Source organism: Dermacentor albipictus, chromosome 5 (genome assembly GCF_038994185.2).
Source record: "Dermacentor albipictus isolate Rhodes 1998 colony chromosome 5, USDA_Dalb.pri_finalv2, whole genome shotgun sequence".
In the NCBI taxonomy this organism is placed as follows: Eukaryota; Metazoa; Arthropoda; class Arachnida; order Ixodida; family Ixodidae; genus Dermacentor; species Dermacentor albipictus.
In genome coordinates this window covers 23,436,776-23,463,552 of record NC_091825.1, presented here as the reverse complement: position 1 = coordinate 23,463,552, position 26,777 = coordinate 23,436,776, and the positions used below count along the sequence as shown (strand labels likewise).

The 26,777-nt window shown below is 48.0% G+C and overlaps 1 protein-coding gene across 1 annotated transcript in view; it reads right to left on the bottom strand.

Annotated features, from left to right (window-relative positions):
• Nucleotides 1-26,777, bottom strand: part of LOC135898305 (microtubule-associated protein futsch-like) — a 194,666-nt gene that overhangs the window by 66,515 nt on the left and 101,374 nt on the right. The window contains exon 6 of the mRNA XM_065427186.1: nt 16,474-16,682. Within this exon, the coding sequence (XP_065283258.1) occupies nt 16,474-16,682 (209 nt within the window). The remainder of the gene's footprint in view (nt 1-16,473; nt 16,683-26,777) is intronic.

The following is a 26,777-nucleotide window of genomic DNA, read 5'->3' as shown; positions in this document are numbered from 1 at the left end:
TGCGGCGGTATAATGTCCCCTCCTTAAGGAGAAATATCCGGGGAGAGGCGTCGCCAGGCGTTAAGTCCAGGTGGTCGATGAGGGCTCGTAATGAAGGATCGCGGCGTTATTCGTTCCCGATTCGAAGCAACTCGGAGACAGAGAAAACGCAAGTGATGGCGTCCGCATCAGCAGGTTCGTCGACGGGGTGGCAGGACAAACAATCGGCATCCTGGCGCAAGCGTCCCGTCTTATATACCACGGAGGAGGTATATTCTTGCAGGCGTAATGCCCAGCAAGCGAGTCGTCCCGGGGAGTCCTTGAGTGAGGATAGCCAGACGAGCGCGTGGTAATCAGTAGTGACACAGAAGGGGCGTTCGTACAAGTATGGACGAATCTTCGCAACAGCCCTCACAAGAGCGAGGCACTCGCGCTCTGTGATTGAGTAAATGCGCTTGGTGGGTGATAGAATTCGGCTGGCATAGGCTATAACACGGTCATGTCCACGCTGGCGTTGTGCTAACACTGCTCCTATTCCGTGACCACTGGCATCAGTTCGAACTTCCGTTGAGGCAGACGGGTCAAAGTGGGCCAGAATTGGAGGCGTGGTAAGGAGAGTAGTGAGCTGCGAAAAAGATGCGGCATTGTCAGGTCCCAATGAAAATGGGGCGTCTTTCTTCAAGAGGTCGGTAAGCGGACGTGCTATAGTCGCAAAATCCTGCACAAAGCGTCGGAAATATGAGCACAGCCCTACAAAACTACGAACGTCATTGGTAGGCTTCGGAACAGGAAAGTTCGTAACGGCACGAATTTTGGCCGGATCAGGTCGCACGCCTCTGGCGTCCACGAGGTGTCCAAGGACGGTGATTTGGCGATGAGCGAAGTGACATTTTGACGAGTTCAACTGGAGACCGGCGTGGCAAAACAAGTCAAGAATCGCTGGAAGATGGTATAGATGCGTGTCCAATGTGGGCGAATAAACGATGACGTCGTCCAGATAGCACTAACAGGTGGACCACTTGAACCCCTGAAGCAGAGTCCATCATTCGTTCGAAGGTGGCGGGCGCGCTACAGTGACCGAAAGGCATCACCTTGAACAATAAAGACTGTCAGGGGTAATAAATGCAGTCTTCTCTCGGTCCATGCCGTCGACGGATATCTGCCAGTAGCCAGACCGTAGGTCAATGAAGAAAAATAGGTGGCACCGTACAGGCAGTCTAGAGCGTCATCGAAACGTGGCAAAGGGTACACGTACTTTTTTGTGATTTTCTTCAGGTGGCGATAATCTACAAAAAAACGCCACGTTCCATCCTTCTTTTTGACAAGCACGACGGGAGAAGCCCAGGGGCTCCTAGAAGGCTCGATAATGTCCTTTGCAAGCATCTTTTTGACTTCCTGTTGGATAACAGCTCATTCGGACGCAGAAACACGATATGGACGTCGGTGAATAGGGTTCGCATCGCCAGTGTTTATGCGATGGGTCACGACGGACGTTTGACCTAAGGGTCTTTTGTCAAAGTCGAAAATGTCGCGATAGCCGTCAAGAACGCGGCAAAGGGCTCCACCTTGAACAGGTGTAAGGTCAGAGGAAACCATCTTCTCAATGTCGACGTCAGTACCGTGCGATGACGTCACGGTATGGGCTGAGCTGTGACGATCTTCTACTGTGAATGGCTAGATCTCATCATCCTGCAAAGCGCTAATTATAGCCAATGAAATCCCCTGAGGCAGAACTTGCGCGGTTAGCGCGAAATCGACAAGGGGAAGGCAGGTGCGGTTGCCAGTAATTGTCAGCACAGTGCGCGGCATGGTAACACCATGTGTAATTATTTACTGCCGAATTTGGTGCGACCACGTAATTACCGTCAGGTACAGCTGGTGAGGACAACAAGTCGACGTGTGTCACAGATTGAGGTGGTAGGCAGATAAAATCCATGCAGCTCAAACGGCTTGGAGGCGGGTCCACAGGGTCGGCAGCAAGAGGCAAGTCAAGGCGAAGTGAGCCGGCCAAACAGTCAATGAGGGCCGAATGATGGGCAAGGAAATGCAGACTGAGAATGAGGTCGTGAGGGCAATGCTCGATGACGGTGAAGCGAACGACGGTTTGTTTCTCAGCAATGCCAAGAATAGCGACCCTCGCTCCGTCGGCGACTTCTACAAATCGGTTCGGGGCGGGCGTCAGAACTTTCTTGAGCCGACGGCGACGAGCAGCACTCATAATGGACACATGCGCTCCTGTGTCAATCAACGCGCAACACAAGAACATTGTCGACAATAACGTCCAAAAGATTCTTGTTCGTGGGTAGGGTGAAGCGAGGATTTCGTGCCAATGTCGTGTTTGCAGCTTCACCTCCTGAAGTTGCACTGTCTAGTTTTCCGGTCGGGGGTGCGGCCAGTAGGTCGGAGAAGGAGCAGGGCGCGACGGGGGTGAAGGAGATTGGCGACGGGAGGGAGAAGGCGAGCGGGAGTAGCGGGGTCGTGTCAGAGGTGTCGCAGGGTCAGATGATGGAGCGGGCATAGAAGGGGCGAAAAAAAAATGACGCGCTAGAGGGGCGAGGGTGGTAATCAGGACAATAGCGAATCGGAGAAGTCCAGCAGCTACGGCAGTGGCAAGCGACATGTCTAATGCGTCGGCAATTAAAACAGATCGGCCTGTCGTCCACTGTTCGCCATCCGGAGGGGTTGCGCTGTCCGTAAGAGGAGTAAGAAGAGCGCGGTGGGGACGTGCGGGGAGAAAGAGCTTCCGAGCGTATGGAACGAATGGATTGCAGACCGACGTCGGACAACTCTTGACGGACGACGGCCTGGATCAAGGAGATTGTCACCGGAGAATTATCAGGTGACGGGAATGAAGGGGCCGCCGGTTGTGCCGCTTCGACCTCACGACTAATGATGCGGGTCAAGTTATCACATCGCGATGGCTGGTGGAAGGCGTCGTCACAGGATTACGTAGCAGCTGTGTTGGGAAGTTGCGTGATGTGCTGGGATACCCGGCGGCCTTTAGCATGCTCAAGACGGCGGCACTCCTTGACGATGGCATCGATGCTGGTGACGTTCGTAAACACCAGTAAATTGCAGTCGTCGTCAGCAATGCCTTTGAGGACGTGATTAACCTTATCGTCCTCAGACATGGTCGGGTCAGCCTTGTCACAAAGGGCCAAGACGTCGAGAATGTACGACACGTAGGACTCGGTCGACGTCTGTACACGCGTGACAAGGGCTTTCTTGGCATTGACTTGGCGACCGAACGGATTGCCAAAAAGGTCGCGAAGTTTCTCTTTGAAGAGATCCCAGCTCGAGATCTCCTCTTCGTGAGTCTGGAACCATGCAAGTGGAGCTCCGTCGAGGTAGAAAAGAACGTTCGCAAGCATAATAGTCGGATCCCACCTGTGACTGGTGCTGACACGTTCGTATAAACGGAGCCAGTCGTCAACATCAGGACTGCCGACTCCGTTGAAGACACCAGGATCTCGAGGGGGGGAAACGGCGACGTAGGTCGGGGCTGCAGGCGGAGACGGTTGGGTAGATGAAGTGGCGCCAGCAGGAGCCGAAGTTCCACTGTCGCCGTTGCGACCGCTGCGAAGCTCCATGACGTAGGGTGCCTCGATGCGCGCGCGCGCTCCGCTGAGGGTGAAGACAACTGCGTCGTCTGCTACGGCGGCCGCCATTGCCATGCCTACTTCAGAGGCGCGGGGCGTGCGCCAACAGGCTTTTTGCACTTGCCGCTGCAAAAGCGCGCTTGTCTTCGCGACCAAAGGACAATACAACTGCGTTTCACGCCTTTTCTAATGAAGTGTCAACAGAACAGGCTTGTAAGGGGCAACTGTCCAAATATTTTAAGATTTGGACGGTCGTTTCTCCTAGCACACGGCGACTCGGGTGCTAGATTGGAAGGAGTTCATAGAGCGCACTAGGAACCTAACTGCAGGATTAAAATAAATTAATAACAGCAATATCATAAGCAGGTAGATTGCATTCAATTACTCTATTGTGTAACTAATTAAGAACGCTCCAGTTGCCTTATTCACATTTATTGTCAACCTAGAATGACGGTTTTTTTTGTAGAAGAAAAAAGATTAATGTGCTTTACGTACCTTGTCCTAAGAAATAAAAGCCAGCGCATTCGCCACACGTACACGAACCGAATATCGCAGTACCTGAGCCGCGCATGCATGCATTGTGCACTGAAAACCCCAAATGTCTCCAGGCATTTTTATACGCGTGTAGTCGGCCATTCGAACTTGGCGAGACCACTGTATACTGGCCAAATGATGAGGAAAGTTATTAGTCGCAGCGAAAATACGTCTGTTTATACTCGAATGGAATCGAAATTTTGAGGTCATTAATAGGTCAAACTAATGAGAGTCGACTGCATTAGTATATTCAACGCGCACTTAAGACAGTGTTTTAAAGACAAAATAACAATCTATTGCCGCGATCAGAGGTTAGTTGAAAACAAACAATCATTAATATTGTTTAAAACCATGAAAGTTGTTTATTTGCCCCGAAAAAAAATATTTCAGGGTACTTTGAAGGCATGTTTGCACAGATTATCCTTGTCTTCAGAACCTGGAGTCAGTGCTATTTAGGACACTTATTAGATGTAAAAATAGGAACTCTGCTAATGCTAGCAGCATGAGTGTACTTCAGCGTGGATAGAAGCTTAGGTTAAATTAACTCCCGCACACGTCTTGCTTGCGTGACCATTGAGACGAGCTTTCTGAAGGTGTCGGAGGAAGATGCGCAGTCTCAATCTTGCGTACCTGTCGGTCAGCGTTTTCCGTATTTCTTCATCATGGCTTGCGCACAGCTTCAAGCGCGGTCGGTATGCTTGCTTGCAGCAGACCTTTCCTAGGTATGCTGTAAGTGAGCGGACAGGTGACTTCATTGTCACTAGTTTGCCTGTGCACCATGAGTTTATCCCTACAAAGTGCTCCTCGTAGATTTTGAGCATGTGCATCACATCATCACTGGGATAAATTAGGTTGTCACCTTCTGACACATATTCCTTCAGAGCAGTCAGAGAGGCATGTTCGTCACTAGCACATCCCAGTAGGGCATCCTTGCATTGCTGGCAGCTGACAGATGGCAAGATTCCTTTCAAAATGAAGCCTCCTATGTAGTGTAGAATGCTGCACTCTGTTGTGGACAGTTCTTCAATGAACAGAATTTCTGAGTCATTTATCTCATCAGCTTCCACTTCTGTCCTTTCTTTCTTTGCCTGGGAGAGAAGGTCTACCAGATATTCGCGGTCATCGAGATCGTAGCTCGTCGTCCGTGGGGTAAATAAAAACTGGCTCACGCTCACAAGCCTCAGAGCGCATTTCATATTATACGCACTGGGCACAGGTTTTCTTAGTCGAACCACCGAAAAGAGGTTCTCCAGACAATCCTGTAAGAGTCTGCTGGTAAGAAAAAAATCGTACCCCTCATTTCCCAGCAACACTTCTTGGAGGTGGATGACAACGGTTGTTGCAATGAGAAGGCCAGCTTGGCATGGTTTCCAAAGTGATGTGGACCCCATTTTCGTACTTCTAATTGTCTCCATTGCCGTGTGCAACGTGCCTAGGGCGGCATAATACTTGGCCATACTCCTGCGACTTAAGGCCATTGTTGGGTTGCGAGACGACATTAGAGAATACCATTTGAAAATGAGCTCCAAAAACCATGCAGTGGTTTCAGCTTCTTCTTCAATTACAGATGCTCTTATTAAAAACCGAATAGCAGCTGGTGCTTCGCGGAAAAACTGAACGGCAACACCAACTTTCATTTTCGTGAAATGGCCACTGCTAGTGTGCACCTCGCATAGGTTGGGCGCTACCTTGAGCTCGTGCTCTGCGTCATAGTCGAGCACAGCCTGAACATGCTCGAGTTTGACCTCCGATGATGGCAGGTTGTTCTCCTTTACAGTGGCGTCACTCAACGTAAAAACTGATGAACTTAGTAACTGTCCTCTGAGATTTTTGAGAACGTGTGCAGGGTCATCCGTGAAAAACAGTTGCTTTCCATCCAAACATGGGTGTGGTATAGAGCACACAGTTGAGGAGTTCCTGTGGCTTGAAAAGCCAAAGTCTCGCCACATCGCTCGATTTGACGCACCCATATCAGATGTCACAACACGAACTCTGAGGGACACCTGGCTGCATAATTGAACAAGCTCAAGGACATAGTGCTTGAGCACAGAGCCCTCTACGTGATGTCCGGTGAATTCATAAGCGATCACCTGTTTCCACCTCTGATTTAAACCGCCTAGCATGAACACTAACGCGTGATTGGCAGGCTCGTCAGGCTTTGGCGGTAGCGTCTTTCCTCCAAGGAGCGCATCTTCAGCACGGTCCAACTCATATCCACTTGAAATCTCCATTTCATCCAAAAAAAGGATGCAATCTTTCTCCACCTCCTCCATGGCCATTGCCTTGCACCGCATGACGTCAATCACCTCGTGAAGTATCCCAGGAAGGAACTTCAAACCTTCGAGCCTGCGAGTCAGTGTCCTGTTTGAGGGAAGGGGATATCCCAGCTTTCTGAGCGTTTCATATCCGGTTGTCCCGCAAGCGAACTTAATTTGAAGGCCTTGCTTGACCGTTTCAGGCGTCCAGGAATTGCCCCGGTTGTTGCTCCTAGACAGAGCACGGAGCTGATCTTCATTCAGGAACTTGACATTTTTTGAAAAATTCCTGATTTCGCTTTCAAGCCTCTGAACTTGATTTTTGAGGCCCTTAATACTGTTTCTGGCGGCAGCATGATGGTCCTGAAGGTCTGTGTATTTCCTCGTGATGTCCGCTAGCTGCTTCTTCAGCTCTGCAGAATACGAGGAAGCAGTCTGGGTCCCACTAGGTTCGCCGGCTTGCTCTCTCCTGTCTGCATCCTGAACCTGCTGTGGATACTCAGCAATGACATTGCTGACCTGGAACGAGTCCATTTCGGATGTATCTTTCTGAAGCGGAGGTCTGAATTGAGACTGCTCCGTGGTCTCAGAGAGCGTTATTCCTTCACATGACGAGCTGCTTGCTTCCACGGGGGTCGCATCTGATTTACCATTTGAGAGCGAGATCTCTGAAGCCGCTCTCTCCTTCGGTGCTTTTCGCTCCTTAGGTAAAGCTGCAACATAAAAAAATATGCACTTTAAGATCGGTTTATTCGACCTGGCGAGCTAGTACATTCTTTTCTACAACAAGCAAGATGGGACCAAGGATCACATCTTTTCTACAGTGTACTCTTGAGAACGCACATAAACTGGAGCAAGCATGTTAATGTTGTACGCTAACGTGCACGAACCCGACATTTCCAGAAGGTTAAAAATGTTTTTTTTATTTAATGCTATCCACAAGCATGTTCCCGAGACGGCTTGTAAGCAATGCAGGTAACAATAGCTATATAATACTTATCCGGACTTTAGAAATAACAACTTACGTTTGAATGAAAAAAGAGTTGGAACTGCATTCGGCTTCAGCTTTTTCCATCCATCTGAACGATGCTGTTCAAAGCTGCTTGGTTCAAAGTGAGCCTGCAAATGAATGTGTAAGGTTGAGGCACATTAGCATTTTTGTTTCACTGTAGATGATATAGACAAAACCAAGTATATCATATAACTGGTATGTCCAAAACTGTGTAGTATAACCAGGTGTGTCATAAATGAAACTTTGTTTTACACTTGCTTGACGGAGAGCATCCGTAGAGCACCCAGAGCGAGATTTTATTTAGAGACCCCAAGTATAGATAATTAATATAGCAACGTGCGAACAAAAATTCCAGTCATCATAAATATGTGCTCGCAGCAAACAATGCAGGTCATAGAGACGAGGGGGTGCATGTGCTCAAGGACAGGGTGCGAAATAAGTGATAGCAGGTACCAAGAAAAGCCTATGCAGAATGCACTGAAAAAGTGAAGCTTTATTTTCGCATGCATTACTAATCGAACAAATTCACTTTTTCTCAGCTGTTATGAAATTTTAGGACAGTACCACTAATTTTATTTGTAACAAGCACATGAGCACAATTATGCTATGTGTACTATAAGCGGCTTTCCGCGCATCTTATACCGAGCAATGAAATCAATTAGGTGGCATGAGTGATGTGAGCTGCAGTCGGTACACTGTTACGGCTGTCGCTAAACGTTTTAATGCGAGGGCAGCTCTCGCATTCCTTGGCTCGTTGTGCGAAAAGCCCGCCGTTGCCGTGGCAGCAGCACCTCCCCCCCCCCCTATTTAACCCGGGGGGCGGGGGGGGGGGGTTATGACGAGTGTATTGTCACCGCGGGGGTGACAATGCACAAGTTTAAACCTGTCGGCGTGGTGAAGGAATGTAGAAGAACTTCTTGCTGGGCGAGTTGGTGCATAGCTTTCTTGGGATCGAGCATAGCTTTCTTGGGAAGGAAGGAGCGAGCAGACAGCGGAATATTTCTGCAGCTACCGAGTGCATTAAAAGGAAAGTCCCGCGGTCAACATCAGCTGGCCTTCAGTTTTCGGAGAGCGAGGTTGCGGTGCTATGTCGTCTTCACCGTCTGAGGTTCAATCACTCGCGTCCACATCACCACTCGAGACAGCAAAGCGTGGCCGTAGGCGGCAGGGCATGGTGAGAACTCCGCAAATAAAACCCAGCTGAGAGATCGCAATATGACCGATTTGTCGTCTCGCTTTGTCGCGACCTCATAATAAGCAACTTTCGGAGCCTCGCAAAAATTACATAGCCGCACTACACATTGCAGTAGCATTTCGCCGCAGCCCTACACTCAGCAACAAGTAACGCTCTCGCCTTTACACAACATAATGACTGCTTAGGAGCCCACATAATCGAAATAGACTGCACTTTTCCTTTATTTTACTATGAAGGGGAATTGTGTGCGCCATTGTGAAGAGATTTCATGTTCATTGTTTCAAGTTAAAATGCAGTCAGTGAGTCAGAAGAGCAGGCGCACCAAAAAAGGCCTCAAGCTTTTTTTCAGCGAGAAAGTCTCATTCGAAGGAAAATACTCGAACAACGCCTCCTTTTTTTTCTTTTTTCAGTCGCTCTCGTCAAGAGAACACGGGAATTTTTGTTTTCTTAAAAGGTGCGGAACTTTCCGGGCAGCGATACTCGTTCTGTGAGCAATCTAATTTGCTCCCAACATTTGCCACACAATCCCTGTGCACGAAGTTGCTAATCCTCAGCGGCACTTAATTTCAGAGCGATCATATTTACATGTCCCTGTTCAGACCTTCCACACGTTCTCTCAATAAAAATAAATCGCGTACCTCAACGGCACGCACATGCGAATCCTTTGGCATACGAAGGAAAGTTTTACTCACGCTGCAGATGCACGATGTGTTTGTCGGTTGCAACTTGTCGCGCTTGGTCTTTACTGTCCAAAGCAGCCTTCTCTTGGGGTCCCTCGGGAACTGAAACATTCTCCACCCCTTTCTGGAGTGGTTGGTGCACTGCGGCACACAACAACCCGGCATTTTTCGATGTGCGCCACCGGTCAGCACCAAGAGAAAAGGCGACAGAGCGAACGCACGTGTTACGGCCGCCGCGCCGCAGCGAGAAAGGGCATGAACATGGCCGCAGGTGGACTGTCCCGGCCGACGAGGCGGCACTCGCCCTCCCAAAGGGTGACCTCACCCTAGAGAGGGCGCGCGCGCATCGAGGCACCCTACATGACGGGTACGGGGAACGTCCACCTCCGCCAAATAAATGTTACGTGTAGCTGGAGCCCAATGCTATATACAATTTATTCACAGGGAAGTAACGGAAGGCCAAAATGGCGACGCTATATCAAGCGGGGCACACGTCGTCTTCTTTCTCCTCAGTGCAGCCTCACTGTGGCGGCTGCTCCGTAGCAATGTACAGAGCATATAGAAACAACGATAACATTCGGCAAGTTCCAAGTCATGCCGGCGCGTCTTAAGCTGAGCGGTAACATTATTCTGCTAGAAATGTGGTCCCCGGAATAAAGGATAACACGCCTCCATGCACCTCTCTAAATATGTATCGTACCAGTGCTACTAACACTAGAGCAAAAAGGTTATAAAATATAAAGCAGATGTAGTGACGATATAGTAACATAACATCGTCGAAGATTGTAGTACTGGCTGTCCATCATTTGCTGGTTCTTTATGCGAACGAAAGCGAGCTGTTGCGCTACTTCGGCATGCTTAGACAGGCGGCAACATTGAGGCTGTCTTCGTCCGTGACGTGCCGTAGCATGCAGTCGAGCGTCGTTGCCCGGTTCCTTCCGCAAAACAGCTTGAACGGCGTCCTGCCCGTTGATTCTTTCACCACCGTGTTGTAAGCTATGGTTACGTATGGAAGGGCGGCATCCCACGGTCCTGTGCTGGAGTCGACGTACGTACATTGCCAACGTATTGACTAGGGTGGGTGGAATTGTGGGCGGATGGTAGGCACTTTTCTTCCTGTAGCTTGTTTGGCAGTGTTGCAGAATTGGTTGGATAAGCTTCGCTGTAAAAGTGGCTGCTCGGTCAATGATGAGCGCAATATGGTTGCAGGAAATTCACCGACGAAGAATTTTGCCATTCGGCCACACTGTCTGCAGGTACGGGGTGCGGGGAAGTACCCACTATGCTTTCGACTAAGGATAGTGGGTAACGTAGTCCATAGCCACTACGATCCACTAATTCCTAGATGTGGACGTAAGAAGGGGCTCCAATAAATTCATTCCCATTTGTTAGAATGGTCGTAATGGAAGCTCGAATGACTGCAGCATTTCTGATAATATTGTGGTGGTGTCTTCTGTCGCTGAGTCTCGGCATGCCTTGATTTAATGAGTGGCATCGGTGGTCTTGCGCGGCCAATAGTACCTAGTGCACTAGTACCGGCCTTCTGGCCGCAGTGCTCCGTACACAACCAGAAGGTAGTTTGCGCGTAATGCGGAAGCTCTTTCCTACAACGTAGTTCTATAACGAAAACGGCGGCAATTAACGCGTAAACACCTTTTGGACAACGTCAGTTTTGCCCTCCAAGTACGTAGCCAGGGTTTTCAGTTGCGGATATTTTCGATGCTGTATGGCGAAGCCGTCGGCGTTTGTGGTTCGTGGAAAGGTGTCCCCGTCTTGGTCGTCTTGCGGCGGCGAGTCTATGGGGGCGGTAGACAGGTAGTCCTGATCAGGATGTTTTCACTTGGACTTGTAGAGAATGCTGACGTCAAATTCTTGTAGTGTCACGCTCCAGTGTGCTAGGCGCCCTCATGGGTTCTTCAAATCTGACAGCCAAGCCAAGGTGTGATGGTCACTCACGACTTCGAACGGCTTGCTCTATAGGTAGGTCGAAATTTTGTGGTCACCTAAATCATAGCAAGACATTCTTTCAGAGTGCAGCTCTAAGGCGTCCGTTCCGGCGTCGGCGTCGTCAGCGTCCATCGGCGTAACAGAACGAACGAGGACAGAGGAGGATGAGAAAGCCAACGCGTGGGGGGGGGGGGGGGGGAGCGCAACGGTGATTGATAGACGGCGAGAGCGAAGAGAATGCAAGCAGGAAATCGGAGTAGGAGAGTATGGCGAAAGGGTGAAGAGGAAAGCGAAGTTTGGCACGAGGAGTGCGTAACGGCAGTTACCAGGCGTGCGGCGAGCGCGTCCACCGATACCATGTATGGAAAAAAAGGTACTGCCGAGGTCTTGAGGCACACTGCGCATGCGCTACTTCACCTGCGCCGGGCATGCGGACGACGTGAGCCAGGCGTTCCCGTATTCATGCTTTCTTTCCGAACAATTAACGACGCAGCCGGTGGAAGTGCTTTGTTTGCCACTGCTGCTAAAGGAGCCCCGCGAGCAGACGCTCAACGCAGCCACCGAGAGGATCTTGTCATGAAGGAGGAGGAGGAAAGAACCTTATTGTCTGCCCTGCGAGTTGGTGGGGAGGGCCAAAGGCCCCGCCTAGGTGAAGGCCAGGAGTTCTTGGGTCCTGGCGGCATCCTCGGCCCACTGGACGGCCCATAGTTCATCTTCGAGGTCGGGGCTGAGCTGCGCGGCTTCCCAGCGCGTGCGAAGGCTCCTGCTAGAAAACGCGTTTTCTTTATTGTTATTTATCGCTCGGCATTCCCATAATATATGCTCCAGAGTGGCTCTGGATTCACATGTTTTGCATTTGTCCGTAGGATATACATCCGGATGTATGATGTGCGAGGGCGCAGGATTCGGATATGTCCTAGTTTGTAACTAACGCCATGCGACAGACTGCTTTTTTGTGAATTTTGCGTGAGGTCGCGGGAATAGGCGCCTCTGTAACCTATAATGTTTCGTAATGTCATTACATGTTGTCATTCTGTCCTCCCACTCCCACTCATTTACCGCACCGTCACGTCCGGAGGGTGTCGGGGCGTCACTTGCGACTGCGGCTCGGTCCGTAAGCCCTCGAGCCGCGTCGTGTGCCGCCTCGTTGTTGCCGTCCTCCGCGAGGGTGTGAGCGGGTGTCCAGGAGATGTATATCTTTCTTTTGTAATTTTGGCGTCCTGAAAGAAGAATTCGTAGTGCCTCCGGGGAGATTCGGCCGTTGGCAATGTTTCTTATTGCCGTCTGAGAGTCGCTGACTATCACGGTTGCGTTAGTCTGAGCTACTGCGAGCGCTATGGCTACTTCTTCAGCTATCTCGTTACTTGTGGTGCGTATCGTCGCGCACGTCTTGCACCGTTTCTCCCTATCGATTACGTCTGCCGTAAACCCCCGTCTGCGATTGTATCGAGCCGCGTCTACGAACACTGCGTCCTTGTAGCTGCCGAATTTCTTCTGTATTTGCTTCGCTGTGTTCTTTCTTCTGTCCTTATTGTGTTCTGGGTGCATGTTCTTTGGTATGGGAGGTATTACCAATATTTCCTTCATCTCTCTCGGTATGTCCACCTTGACACCATGCTGTGTGTGGTAACCTACGTCTAATCTCTCTAGGATGTGTCTGCCTGCTCTAGTCTTAGAGAGGCGTTCATATTGTGCCGTACATTGCGCTTCAATGAGCTCGTCTATAGTGTTGTGTAGGCCTAATTGCAGCAACTGCTCCGTGCTGATCTTGTCGTGAAGAATAAAATTTTTTCCCGTAATATATCGCCCAGTCAAAAAACCTTACCAGCTGCGCTCCGAATTTTCAGTAAGGAATATCGTAATCGACGACGAGTTCTTTCCGTGCTAGAATAACTGACTTCCACTTTCGATAACGAGCGGCTAGCGTAAGCTGCAGCCGTTCAAGCGTGTCATTCCTTTCGACCAGCACGGCAACGATGACTACCCTATTTGCGTCGGTGTGGATTTGCGTATCAGAGTTTGACAAAGTGGATGAGTTTTGGCGGGGATTGCAGACGTGGTTGATGTTTTTCGAATGCTTCGGCTTGCGGTGCTTACGACGTAAACTCGACGTCTCATTTTTCGAGATGGTTATCGGCTCGGCGATGTGGAAACATACTTGACGAAGGCTCTATAATAGGCGCACAGGCCATGGAATCTTATCACTCTCTTCTTGTCGACTGGCTGTGGTAAGTTAGCATTGGCAAATATTTTCTGTAGATCAGGACGGATTCCACGTTTGCTGATGACGTTGACAGGAAAAGAAGCTTATCGTAAACGATGCAGAACTCTTCCGGCTTCAGATTGAGCCCGGATAGTTTGATGTCCTCTAATACTGTCACAAACCGCCTAAAATGATCGTGAATTTCCCGGCGAAGGCGACGACGTCATCCAAACAGGCGAGACAAGTTTGCAACTTCAACCCTCCTAGCACTGTGTCCATCACACGCTGAAACGCTGCAGGCACTGAGGACAACCCGAATGGCATGACCTTCAACTCGTAGAGGCCGTCCGGCGTGATGAAGGTGGTCTTCTCCCGATCCCTATCTTCGACTTCTATTTGCTAGCAATGTTACATCTCAACAGCACAAAGGCGTTATACGTTTGCCACGAGGCAAATACTGACGTATGTGTAGACGGTGGATGGGTTCAGAAATGGCTCTTGCAATTTTTTGTGGCAACGTTCATGATGCGTGCTGACATTATTCGGCGTTTAAAGAGAGTGCGCGAAATATGAAATAAAACCACACGTGACTGCGCTCATGCGCTATTGCAATGCAGCGGTCTGAACCGCGCGTTTTGAGGTAGAACCGTGAGGCCGGACCGCGGCGAAGCGATTGCCCGCGGTGCACGCGGCTCTCGGCACGTGCTTCACAGAGCGTCAGCACCCTTGGCGGTGGCACACGGAAAAGAAGCGCTGTTGTCCCTGATAACTCGACGCATGGTTGGGAGCACTGCAATACGATGGCGCAGCGCGCAATCACGTGGTGTCATTTCACATTTCGCGGGCTCTTTTTGAATGGCGAAAAAAAATTGCCACACATCATGTACGTTGCCACAAAAAATTATATTGGTCGTTTCTGTACCCCGCTACGACGCAACGAAACGCACTTTGCCCTAGAGTGAATAATAAAAGGTTTGCATATTATATCTTTGTTAATTAACTAATTAGGTGGAATATAAAAAAATTTGAGGAGCGCCACATGACGGCAAACACCATTGATTCCATTGAGCTACGGCTAACCACAATGTTTAAAATCCTTGGTTGAACTTGCGTGAAGCATCCTGTATTACCTGATTGATGTACAGGACAACTAGAATAATGTGATAACGATTGTTCGTGAATAAAACAATGTTTAAAGGTGTGGCCAAACACCACTTAAGTTGTCTAAGTATTCGCAAACATAACCCTACACTTCAATTGCTCACCCCTAAACTTAGGTTTCCCGAACCCCAAATTGCAAATTGGCCCACCACCAATATTCATGGGCTGTCCTCACCCCCCAATAAAGTTAGGTTGACCCACCGCCACATTTAGGTTCAACCTCCCCCCCCCTCCCCAAATTTCCATTTAGCCCACCCCTACTATACGCGTCCCCATGCATCTTTCATGTAGCCCTGGTATCCCCATGGGCATTATCTCTGTTCAGTTTTGATTTTTCCATTGTTCCTTATCGCTATAAAGCTACCAGTCTCTTGCACTTACACTATTAACGATTAAATGTGTTCCCAAATTAGGCATTACACTCTTAGTGTGAAGGGCTGGAGTTGCAGACGACAGAAAATGATGACTCTTCCGAACACTACACTGTTCCTGCCGGTAAGGGGTGAAAGCCGAACAGAGTTCTGGTCAGCTCGATCTGTGGATAGACGGTGCCGTTCAAACACCTTATCTGTTCTTCCACCGTGGTCGAGATCCTTTGAAAAGCATTCAGCCAGGTTTCTGGGTATTCTGAAACATGGATAACACGTGGCCTCATTGGATGCAGCAGGACGATGGCTGTGGGGGATGCGGTATTCGTCATCTGTGGCGGCTGACTTGGCCTTGGTCCCATGTAGAAATTCATGCTTTGGGAGCAGGTTTTTTAGTGGGGGGCTAGCGCGATGGTCCGGTGACGCTGGCGCTGTCTTCGTGGTTCAGGCTTGAGTCACGGCTTTGCGGGGGCGCCAGCTACGTGAACGCACAACCGCCTTCACCAGATGTCATTAGAAGTGACCGTAAAGAACACAGTAACCAAAACTGCGTATAACGAAACTGACTCTTTATTGGGTGAACTTAGTGCCTCTAAAAGCAAGTGACACACAAAGCACAACGATAGCTGCGAGCACAGAAGGCGATGGTCGAAAATCTGATCTGCGGGTAATGCCCTTCAGCTCTTATACATGACTCGAGGTTCTGGGTTACTCACTGGTACTTGTATGCCTTCCAGAAAGTACAACACTATTCCTGTTCCGCATACATCTTCATCACAAGAGTTTCAGCGAGAACAAACACAACGGCTAAAAACAACGGCAGCATTCGAATCAGTATCAAATCTTGCAGGCGCGTCTTGCCCTGAACAACAACTTTAACCTATTAAGGGGTGACATGCGGTCCCCGGAAACAGGATAAACAGGTACACGTGTCACTTAAAAGAAGCAAACGATCACTTTGAACTGGTAAAATATTGTGTAGAGACGATATCACAGTTAGCTTTTGGTATAGGTAGCCTGATAGAACAAGAAATGACGGTGGGAATTTCAGTTTTTCTTAACTTTTGCATTCAATCACCCTACCCGTTACGTCAGCGTGCCGCCACGGATGGCCTATTCCTTCCTACGTGCGCAAACTTTTATGAAAGTTTCTAAATTCACTCTTTAGCTCTTTTACCAAGTGAAGCATCTTTACCGAGAAGGAAAATTTAGGTCCGAGAAAACGCTGTGAAATTTCATGATGTGATTGCGGAAACTTCTAGGTCGCGTCGTCCCCCGTCTTCGTTATTTGGGCATTTCATAGCTTACCGAGCCTCTTCCCACAATAACAGTGTTTTTTTTTTAATTGTAGAAGGGTAATCTACTACTTATGCAAGGCAATAACTTTATCTTTAGTGTACTTTTAAAGCGTACGAGGATAAAAGAGACGCAAACTGCATCAATGTTGCTGCATTTAATGAATCTGATTTTGATGAAAGGATACCCCGAAAATTGCTACCGACCATGTAGGCCCGTGAAACGTGTAACGCCCGCAGCTTACCAGGCTCAGATTCCGCCGACCTCGGCTCGAGCGGCCCTCGTTGACCTGGGTCGCTGCCTGCCGGCGACATCCTCGGCTGCAGTCGAGCAGCCGACGACGAGGAGGCCGTGGCAGCCTTGGCAGCAGACCAGGACGCGACTCCAGTGCCACCGGCGCCACCCGCACCGGTTTCGGACATCTCGTCCAGAGCATCCTCGTCCTTGCGGTACCTGCGCCACTCGATCCGCAACAGAGACGCACCTCACGCCGCCACACGGCTCAGAACCACGGCGAGCTTGTGCATAAATAGCGATAGGAGAAGGCTGGTAGTATGCGCTTGCTGCCGTCGTGTCGTACACTTAACGGCATTCCCTTACCCCGCACCCACCAGAAAAAAAGAAGCTAAAAGAAAGAAAGAGAAGACAAAATGCCCGAAAGGCTCGATTTTTACACCCGCTGCAAGGGAGGTTGGGCTCTGAACTTTATTGCACAGTATGAAATGTAGCTTAACGCACATATTTTTATGGTCACACCCACATAAATGCAACCGCAAATGACAACAAGGTAATCATGGAATTACATTTTTATTTATTTGTTGCTTATTTGTAGACACCTTTAATTGCCCTGATGCGTTGCTTGTTATTGTCTGTTGGCTTTGTGCGGTTGTGATTAACAAAAACCGGGTACCTCGAATCCTATTCTTCTCTTGCGTGAGACATCGAGGGTCTCGTTTTCGTCTTCTCTGATGCCTTGAAGTAGAATACGGGGGTTGATTGGTCACTTGCCCGTTACCTAGTTCACGCACCTCATGACGCCTTGCAGCATACGGTATGTCCTCTAGCAGTCCCCAAGGGAGTGAGTGGGGGTACCGGCCAACACTCCCAGGAATAACTCAAGTGTACGTACATAAATACCGGCGAAACTGAATGGGAAGACAACGCCGCGGTATCTCAATTGGTAAGAACATCGCACGGGTAATGCGAAGACGTGGGTTTATATCCCAGCTGCGGGCAGCTGCTTTTTCATCCCTTTTCATTTACTTTATCAATTTCAAATTGTTCTTGTTTAGAAGAATATACAAACAAATCAATAAACAAGTTATTCCTTACATACCTTACTTGCTGAAATTGTATTTTGGTTTTACGTGGTTGAGACTTACGAAAGCCGGGCCCCTTGGTTCGCTTTCTTCTCGTTTATATTTATTGCGTCACATTTTGTTGTGTAATTCTACTTTTACCAAATCTTATACAGCTCAGAAAAAACACATTTCGCAATTCAACTTTCACTAAGTCATGTGCCTGGTCTCCTAAGTTCACTTGTTACTCTTAGGCATAGAGGATGTTCCACTCCGCCCGCCATGGCACTGAGTTGCGCTGGCCAGCAGTCCCAGGGCTATATCTACTATACTTGTAAATGCCCAAGGTAGTGGACGGATTGATAGCCATCGTTGTAGCATGACTGATTGTCTCCCACTGGCGACAAGTTATCTTTGCGCCCACTTTAATTTCTCCTTTTCTTCAGTTTTTCTACATTTCAATTTGAACGACAGCAAATGGGCCCATTGCTTTCCTTGGCTTCTTTGCCCTCTGGCTTTATATGGTCCTAGTGACAATACGCATAATTCATCAGCAATTACACTCTGCAAATTTGGATGACCGGCAGAGCTGTTTAGTACAGGAAACAGAAGTGACACAGAATGGGGAGGCCGATGACAGTTCGTACTCCCGAGGAGCAACGCGCCTACGAAGAGTGACGGCAAGAACAGAGAAGAGAATGCAGTCGTCGCCGGGAGCGCACGCTACATGCGGCCTCCCCATTACGATGAGAGAAGTGAAATTCAAAATAGAGAACGGCACCTTGTCTTATATAAACGCGCGACGGAGCAGGGGCGTGGGAGAGCTGCAGGAAACTAGGCACGCAGGCTATTGGAACGCCCACAAAGAGAGGGCGGTGCGAACGTAGCCATGGTCTACGTGGGTCGGCTGGGCTAAGTTCCAATCGTGTTGTTACTCTTGTTCCTGGGACATCTCTGGGTCCCGGGAGTGACAGGGGTAGTTCAAGTGTGTGTTAGAGGTCCCGAAGCCCACTATCCGGAGTCCACAGGGGCATTTGCCATTGCGCTTGGACCCTTTCTGCTCCATGAGCAGGACCGGCCCACATTTTTGCTCACGCACATAAAAAATACACGGAACCCTAGCCACAAACAGGCTCGCTCTAAAATAATACCGTAGACAGCCGGAAAAATAGTGAAGCCAGTGTCAGTCTTGCCAGTCGAGAGTATTAGCTCCGCTGTTATCAGCTCAATGTGGCTTCTAGAGTGATCTGCTGACAGACTCATATAGGTTCGTCGTGTCCAGACTCTCAACTCTGAATGGGAAATCAGCGAACTGCGTGTCACAGTCTTGACATTTCTCATGCAAAGTTACACCTCGTCATGGGAGTGTGCTTGAGACAATAAAATTAAATGTGTGCGCATAGGCCGATATAGTGTTATGATTGCTTTCAATGGGTTCTCTTTCTTTACTCTGTTCACGATTCACCAATTGCCAGGGTAACCTAGGCGGAACCCTGCTCGGATTAATGACAAAAATTGCTCACACTTCACATTAAAGGCACAATTTATCATCAATATGGCAACGATGAATGTTGTCGCATTGTTCGTCAGTTCAGTGGCTCTGGTGTTGCGCAGCTGGAATCAAGGTGGAGCGTGCAATTCCAGCCATGGTTTTCAGCTCCCTATGGTGGTGGAATACACGAACGCTCGTGTACCGTGCACTGTATGTGCGGTAAAGAAATACAAGTGGTCAAAATAACCTGGAGTCCCACAGTACTGCATGTCGTACAAACATAACATATTGATGCGTAATACCGCAGAATGTATTTTTAATATTGTACCTCTTTTACACAGTGCTGATCATGCACAGTTGACAAAGTGAAGCAGTCGCAAATTTTGAAAGAACATCTGAATTTGTGAAAAACGAATATGCCGTTCGGCGAAGAAATCGGAAAGGCAAATGCTGCATTGTCTTTTTGAAATTTTAGAATATTCGCACACGCTTAGGCGTCCGTAAAATCAATCTTGGTGCTCTGCGCACGCAACGAAACGACAACAGCGAGTGAAAGATCGCTGATACAGGACGCACTGTCGGCCGCTACGACAAATTGCATCCCACCCGAAATAGTCTCCCTCGTACTTCTCAAGACAGTCATGTAGTTTCGGCCTCGTTTGTATCGCAAAGACGCATCGTTCGCTCTCCTCCGCACAGGGCGAAGAGACCATTGACTGGAACGGGAGCTTGCTGCTGTAAGTTTATGAAAGGTGAAAATATTTCATCCACTAGAATATATTCCAAGACGATAGAAGTGGATGAAAAAATTTCCCTTTCATGAAAGCTGCGGGACAGCGCAAAAATAATGTGTCTTACTAAAAATTGTTCTACTATGTGTCCCCAGCAGCTGCGAAGCAATTGACCATGGCGGCGGTCAGACCTGTGACGCACCCCAGGGTTTTAAGAATCTCTGGATCTGGACAGACCGCCATTGGAATCTGAACCTGGCAACGTTTAACGCTAGAACGTTATTTAGTGAGGCGAGCCTAGCAGTGCTTTTGGAGGAATTAGCGGGCATTAATTGGGGTATAATAAGACTCAGTGAGGTTAGCAGGACAAATACAGCATATACACTGCTAAAAGCGTGCACGTCCTGTGCTACCGGGGCTTAGCGGAAAAACGAGAACTAGGAGACGGATTCCTGATTAAAAAGGATAGAGCTGGTAACATACAGGAATTCTATAGCAATAATGAAACGGTGGCAGGTCTTGCAGTGAAGCCTAATACGAGGTACAAATTGAAGGTCGTAGAGGCCTACGCGCCCACATCAAGTCATGATGACCAGCAAGTAGAAAGCATCTATGAAGACGTTGAATCGGCGATGGGTAAAGTAAAAACAAAACGCACTATACTGAAGGGCGACTTCAATGCTAGGGTAGGCAAGAAGCATGCTTGAGACAAGTGAGTGGGAGACTATGGCATAGGGTCTAGGAATAGCAGGGGAGAATTATTAGTAGAGTTTGCAGATCGGAATCATTTGCGGATAATGAATACCTTCTTCCGCAAGCGGGATAACCGAAAGTGGACGTGGACGAGCCCGAATGGCGAGGCTATAAATGAAATAGACTTCATACTCTGCGCTAAGCCTGGCATCATGCAAGATGTGGACGTGCTCGGCAAGGTGCACTGCAGTGACTATAGGATGGTGAGATCTCGAATTAGCCTTAACTTGAGAATGGAACGGAAGAAACTGGTACATGAGAAGCCAATCATTGAGTTAGCGGTAAGAGGGAAAAAAGAAGTATTCCGGATCAAGCTATAGAACAGGTATTCGGCCTTAACTGAAGAAGAGCACCTTAGTGTTGACGCAATGAACGACAATCTTACAGGCATGATTAAGGTATGTCCAATAGAAGTCGCTGGTAGCTCCGTTAGACAGGATACCGGTAAGTTGCCGCAGGAGACGAAAGATCTGATTAAGAAATGTCAATGTATGAAAGCCTGAACCCTACAGCTGGAATAGAACTGGCAGAACTTTTCACCTTAATCAACGAGCATAAGACAGCTGACATAAGAAAGTATAATATGAAAAGAATTGAACATGCTCTCAGAAACGGAGGAAGCCTAAAAGCGGTGAAGAGGAAACTAGGAATAGCCAAGAATAATATGTATGTGTTAAGAGACAAAGCCGGCAATATCATTACTAATATGGATAAGATAGTTGAAGTGGCTGAGGAGTTCTATAGAGATGTATACAGTACCAGTGGCACCAACGATGATAATGGAAGAAGGAATAGTATAGCGGTACTTGACATTCCACAAGTAACGCCGGAAGAAGAAAAGAAAGCCTTGAGAGCTATGCAAAAGGGGAAGGCAGCTGGGATGGCTCAGGTAAAAGCAGCTTTGTTGAAGGATGGTGGGCAGATTGTTCTAGACAAACTGGCCACCCTGTATACGCAATGCCTCATGACCTCGTGCGTACCGGAATCTTGGAAATACGCCAGCCTTATCTTAATCCATAATAAAGGGGACGCCTAAGACTTGAAAGATTATAGACCGATCAGTTTACTATCTGTTGCCTACAAAGTGTATTGCTAGGTAATCGCGAATATAATCAGGAACACCTTAGACTTCTGTCAACCAAAGGACCAGGCAGGTGTTGGTAAAGGTTACTCAACAACAGACCATATTCAAACTATCAATCGGGCGATAGGGAATTGTGCGGAATATCATGAACCCTTATATATATTTTTCATTCATTACGAGAAATCGTTTGATTGAGTCGAAACACCAGCAGTCATGCAGGCATTACGGAATCAAGGTGTAGACGAGCCATATGTAAAAATACTGAATGATATGTATAGCGGCTCCACAGCCACCGTAGTCCTCCATAAAGAAAGCAACGGAATTCCAATAAAGGAGGGCGTCAAGCAGGGAACTACGATATTCCCAATGCTATTCACAGAGTGTTTACGTGAGGTATTCAGAGACCTGGATTGGGAAGAATTGGGGAGAAGAGTTAATGCAGAGTACCTTAGTAACTTGCGATTCGCTGATGTTATTGCCTTGCTTAGTAACTAAGGGGACCAATTGCAATGCATGCTCACTGACTTGGACTGGCAAAGCAGAAGGGTGGGTCTAAAAGTTAATCTGCGGAAAACTAAAGTAATATTTAACAGTCTTGGAAGAAAACAGCAGTTTATGATAGGTAGCGAAGCACTGGATGTGGTTAGGGAATACATCTACCTAGGACAGGTAGTGACCGCGGATCCTGATCATGAGACTAAGATAATCAGAAGAATAAGAGTGGGCTGCGATCCATTTGGCAGGCATTCTCAGATCATGAACAGCAGGAAGCCATTATCCTTCTAGAAAAAAGTGTATAACAGCTGTGCCTTATCAGTATTCACCTACGGGGCAGATACATGGCGGCTTACGAATAGGACTCTACTGAAATTGAGGACTACGCAACGAGCTATGGAAAGAATAATTATAGGTGCAACGTTAAGGGATATGAAGAGAGCAGATTGGGGCTGAGGGAACAAACGCGAGTTAATCAAATCTTAGTTGAAATCACGAAAAAGAAATGGGCATGGGCAGGGCATGTAATGAGAAGGGAAGATAACCGGTTGTCATTAATGGTTAAGGACTGAATCCCAAGACAAGGGAAGCGTAGCAGGGGGTGGCAGAAACTTAGGTGGGCGGAGGAGTTTAAGTTTGCAGTGACAACATGGCCACAATTAGCACATGACTGGGGTAGTTGGAGAAGTATGGGAGAGGCCCTTGCCCTGCAGTGGGCGTAGCCAGGCTGCTGCTGCTGATAATGATGATGACTATAAATTGACGTCAACAGCGTGTTTAAGTCACGAGAAAGGGTTTCTCAAGCTGCATGAAGCGATGGAGCTTTCTTTTTCTATGACACCATATTGTGCGCGCGACTTAAAAAGCGAAAGCATTGTGAAGTAGAATTCCAGTCGACAAAAGATCTTGGAGCGCGGGAAGTCCATGGTCCGTTTACACGTACGCCGCGTGGTCCCGTACTCCTTCCAGAAGCTTGCCGCTCCAGATTTGAAACACTCCGTTGGCTCAGCCTTCTTGGAAAAGTTGCCGACCTTTTACATTGGACCATACATTTTTTTTGCAAATCAGCAATGTGGACTATGAAGCTGATCCGGACGCTGCAGTGTTATGTCATCATGATCATTGCTTTCTTTTATGTCCACTGCAGGACAAACACCTTTCCTAAGAATTTGCAATTACCATTGTAATGCGCAAACTGATTCCAACTTTCGGCTGCAATTTTGTTATTTTCATCACGCCACATAATTTGCTGCTGTCATCGACTGCGCTTGAGTTTCCTTGGCAGCCATCCAATTCTCTAACTCTAATGGTTTACCGGTTAGGTGCCTTACGCAGCACGTGGCCTGCCCAGCTAGCTCCATTTAGAAAGCAAAGGTTCTCGTTGTGAACTGCGCCGGGTTTCGTGAAAGTGCCTTGGGCCTGGTTGTTCTCTTGCCGAATACGCCAACCCATCGCAGCGGCGTACACATGCCGCTGCGTTCCCTATACCGCAATCAGATGGCTCTTAGCTCTGCGCATGTGCCTAGATGAAAGCCTAATTCACAGCCAAACAGAACCAGCAATAACAGAGCAGCCTGAGAAATCAAAATTTAGCATAGAAAGCTTTTACTTTAAAAAAGCAGAAGAAAATACCCATAATAAACCGGCACAGGACCCGACGAAATTCCAATACAGCTTATAAACAACCTCGAATGGCCGAAGCAGCTCGGCAATGCTCACTAATGCCATTGAGGGAGCGATTACATTGAAGAAAATTGCCATTGGATGGCGTGAAGTCAAGATGTACCTCAACTACAAATGCGAAGGTTATAAGTATAGCACAACTCGTACAAGCTAGTTACAGTACAGTTGGTGATACATACAATGGCAATGCAAGGCATGAAATTAGAACTGTCGAAATCTGGAAAAAAAATTCCCCAACATTTAAGATAGTCCCTAATGTAAAGTTTGAACGAAGCTCTATAGGTATTTTTATGTTCCCCGTCGATATGTTCTATTGTGATTGTATAGTTACATGATTTATATTAGCAACAGAACGCTGTGAGTAGCGTGCTTTGTTTCAATACAGGCGACGCGCGCGCTACTTTGGCTCCACACCGTAGCCATCGTCGCCGCACAGCCCGTTTTGCGCGGCACTACGCTTTTCCACCAACGACGGGGGCGGCTCTCCGTCGTGTCATGCCACCAATGTCAGCGGCGATAACACCCAAGGGAGCGTCACATCGAGCCTCAGCCTTAGCCGCTTGCCATCGCCACTTGCAGGACAGTGATCCCTTCCACACTGGCACCGCGGGCTGACCTCAGCAGCTGACGCCGCGGACGAGCGTAGCCGTCGCCACCTCGCGCCACCCTGGTCCACCTTCGGGGACGCAGTTCAGATCGCTCACGCGGCTGCGGATGCCTTCACTGCCGACAACCCAGCGCATGCGCAGGCCTCATCTCCTCCACTCCTCCACTTTACTCCTCGCGCGCTCTTCTTTCATTAACACTGCGCTCCACGTTCACTTTCATCTTTCGCTGTGCTCGATGTGCGATTTTGCTCATTTACGCCGAGAAACGGCACCGAGGCAAGCCCAACGCACGAACAGGCGCCTAAGAGCTGCGCTCAAAATGATGTGCTTGGAGAACTACAGAATGGGTTCAGACCTGGCAGACACTGAGAGGATAATGTTTGTACCAACTCAGTCCATAGAGAATTTAGTAGTTCAGGAAGACCTTTATCGACAGCATTTCTGTATATTAAAAAAGCCTACGACAATGTAGACAGAGAATCATTATGGAATATTCTCAAGCACGATAGCTGACGATACAGTGGAGCTTCTGAGGCAGATAAACAGGGACGACCGGGTACAAATGTGTGGGAAGGCCGAAAATATAATGAAGCGGTGGAAATTGACCTAGGACCGAAGCAAGGAGGTCCTCTGTCTCCATTCATAATTACGCTTTATGTTAAGGGCATGGATACACTACTGGAAAGTACTGAACTGGGGTTTGATTTATCATCCATTTGTAATGGGCAAATGGTGCAACATAAGCTGCCCCGACTGATGTATGCGGACGAAATAGTGCTGCTAGCCGACAATGCAAGGAATTTACAGACACTTGCGAATATATGTGGAAACGCAGCAACAAATTTAGGCCTTAATTCGAGCAAATTGAAATTGAGAATTATGACGTTCAATAAATAGACGAGTAATTACGTTGTGTCAATTCAACATCAAGTCATACCCATAGTCATGCAATATAAGTACGTCGGCATATAGATAAACGAAGGAAAGGCCTACTCAAGCACCCACCAATATGATCGGAACGTAGAGTAGAAGCAAATGGAACAATAATGAAACACATAGAACTTTGGGGCCGCAATGAATATGAGGTGTTGCTTGGAATCTGAATAGGAATAATTGGCGACAGCACAAACGTTCGCGAATGTCATTTTGTGCCTAAAAGCGGATATCTTGTCGGGGCTAGAAGTTATCCATAGATAGGCAAGCAGGCTGGCTTCGGTAGGCCAGGGCAAAACGACAATAAAGGCAGTGCAGGGTGACATGGATGTGGCCTCGTTTGAAGTCGGACAAGCGCAGGGCAAATTAGTTTTGAAGACTCAGCAGCATGGATTGAAATGAATGGTCGGTTAAAGTGCGCAAGTATGTAGACGTGAGAAGCATGGACACAGAATGGAGGAAAAGGTCAATAAAGTTGGCAACCAAGTACAGGCTAATTGAAAGTGTAAACAGACAACGAGTAGTCATCAGAAAGAAAGCGAGTGAAACAGAGACAATGACTCGGGTCAAACAGTTGAAACAAATGTCCATGAATATTTACAAAAAATATGAAGAAAGAAATTAGAAGGCAAGTCTGCATGATAACAGGAAAGGAATTGCCTTGCGATTTCACGCGCCAGGAGGTTGCCTGAGGACAAAAACATACCGAAGCAAATATTCGGAGCTAGATCAGACATTTGTATGCTGCATAAAAAATCAAGTGAACACTCAAAACATTCTAATAGAATGCGAATTCACCCAATGAGATGGGTAGGTAAAGTACACCTTCCAGAAGCGCTTGGCTTTAAAGTTGGCAGAAGCATCAACTGATCAGCACTCGAGACGTTGTTAGCATTAGTGAAGAAAAAAACAGGAAAGAGATTCATAGACCAGATCTATTACAGGCATATACAGGCAAGGCAGATACAGAAGTTTTGAGGAAATGAAAAATAAATAATAAAGATATGGGTACGAAAATGCAAGAATGAAAAGCGTGTATACTATACCTGAGTAACTCAAGCAGGCTATATGACTATTTGTCACCACGCCGTTTCAAAGGCCAAGCCAGTAAGTCATCATCATCTTAATCGTAGGGGCTGCGGCGGCATCGGCCGTGCGCGGGAAAATAATAAAAGAACACACACTTTCTTCGGAAAGGCGAGGCATCCAATGCGAAAGCAAATTCGCAGACATATATACTAAATAAGGTTAGAAGTTTCATCAGCCGTATAAACTTGGAAACATTCGCTTACCAGCTGACTTATCAAGCATTGTTTCAGCGCCCACAAGCAAACATGAACACATTCAATCGATGAGCGCGGACACTCGCTGTTTAAACAAACGCTGGTGCGTGCAAACGTGCCAGCAGCAGAGACCGATGTGACCTTCGTGCTCTCTATCGTTTCAACGCAAGAGCAGCGAGAGCACAGCG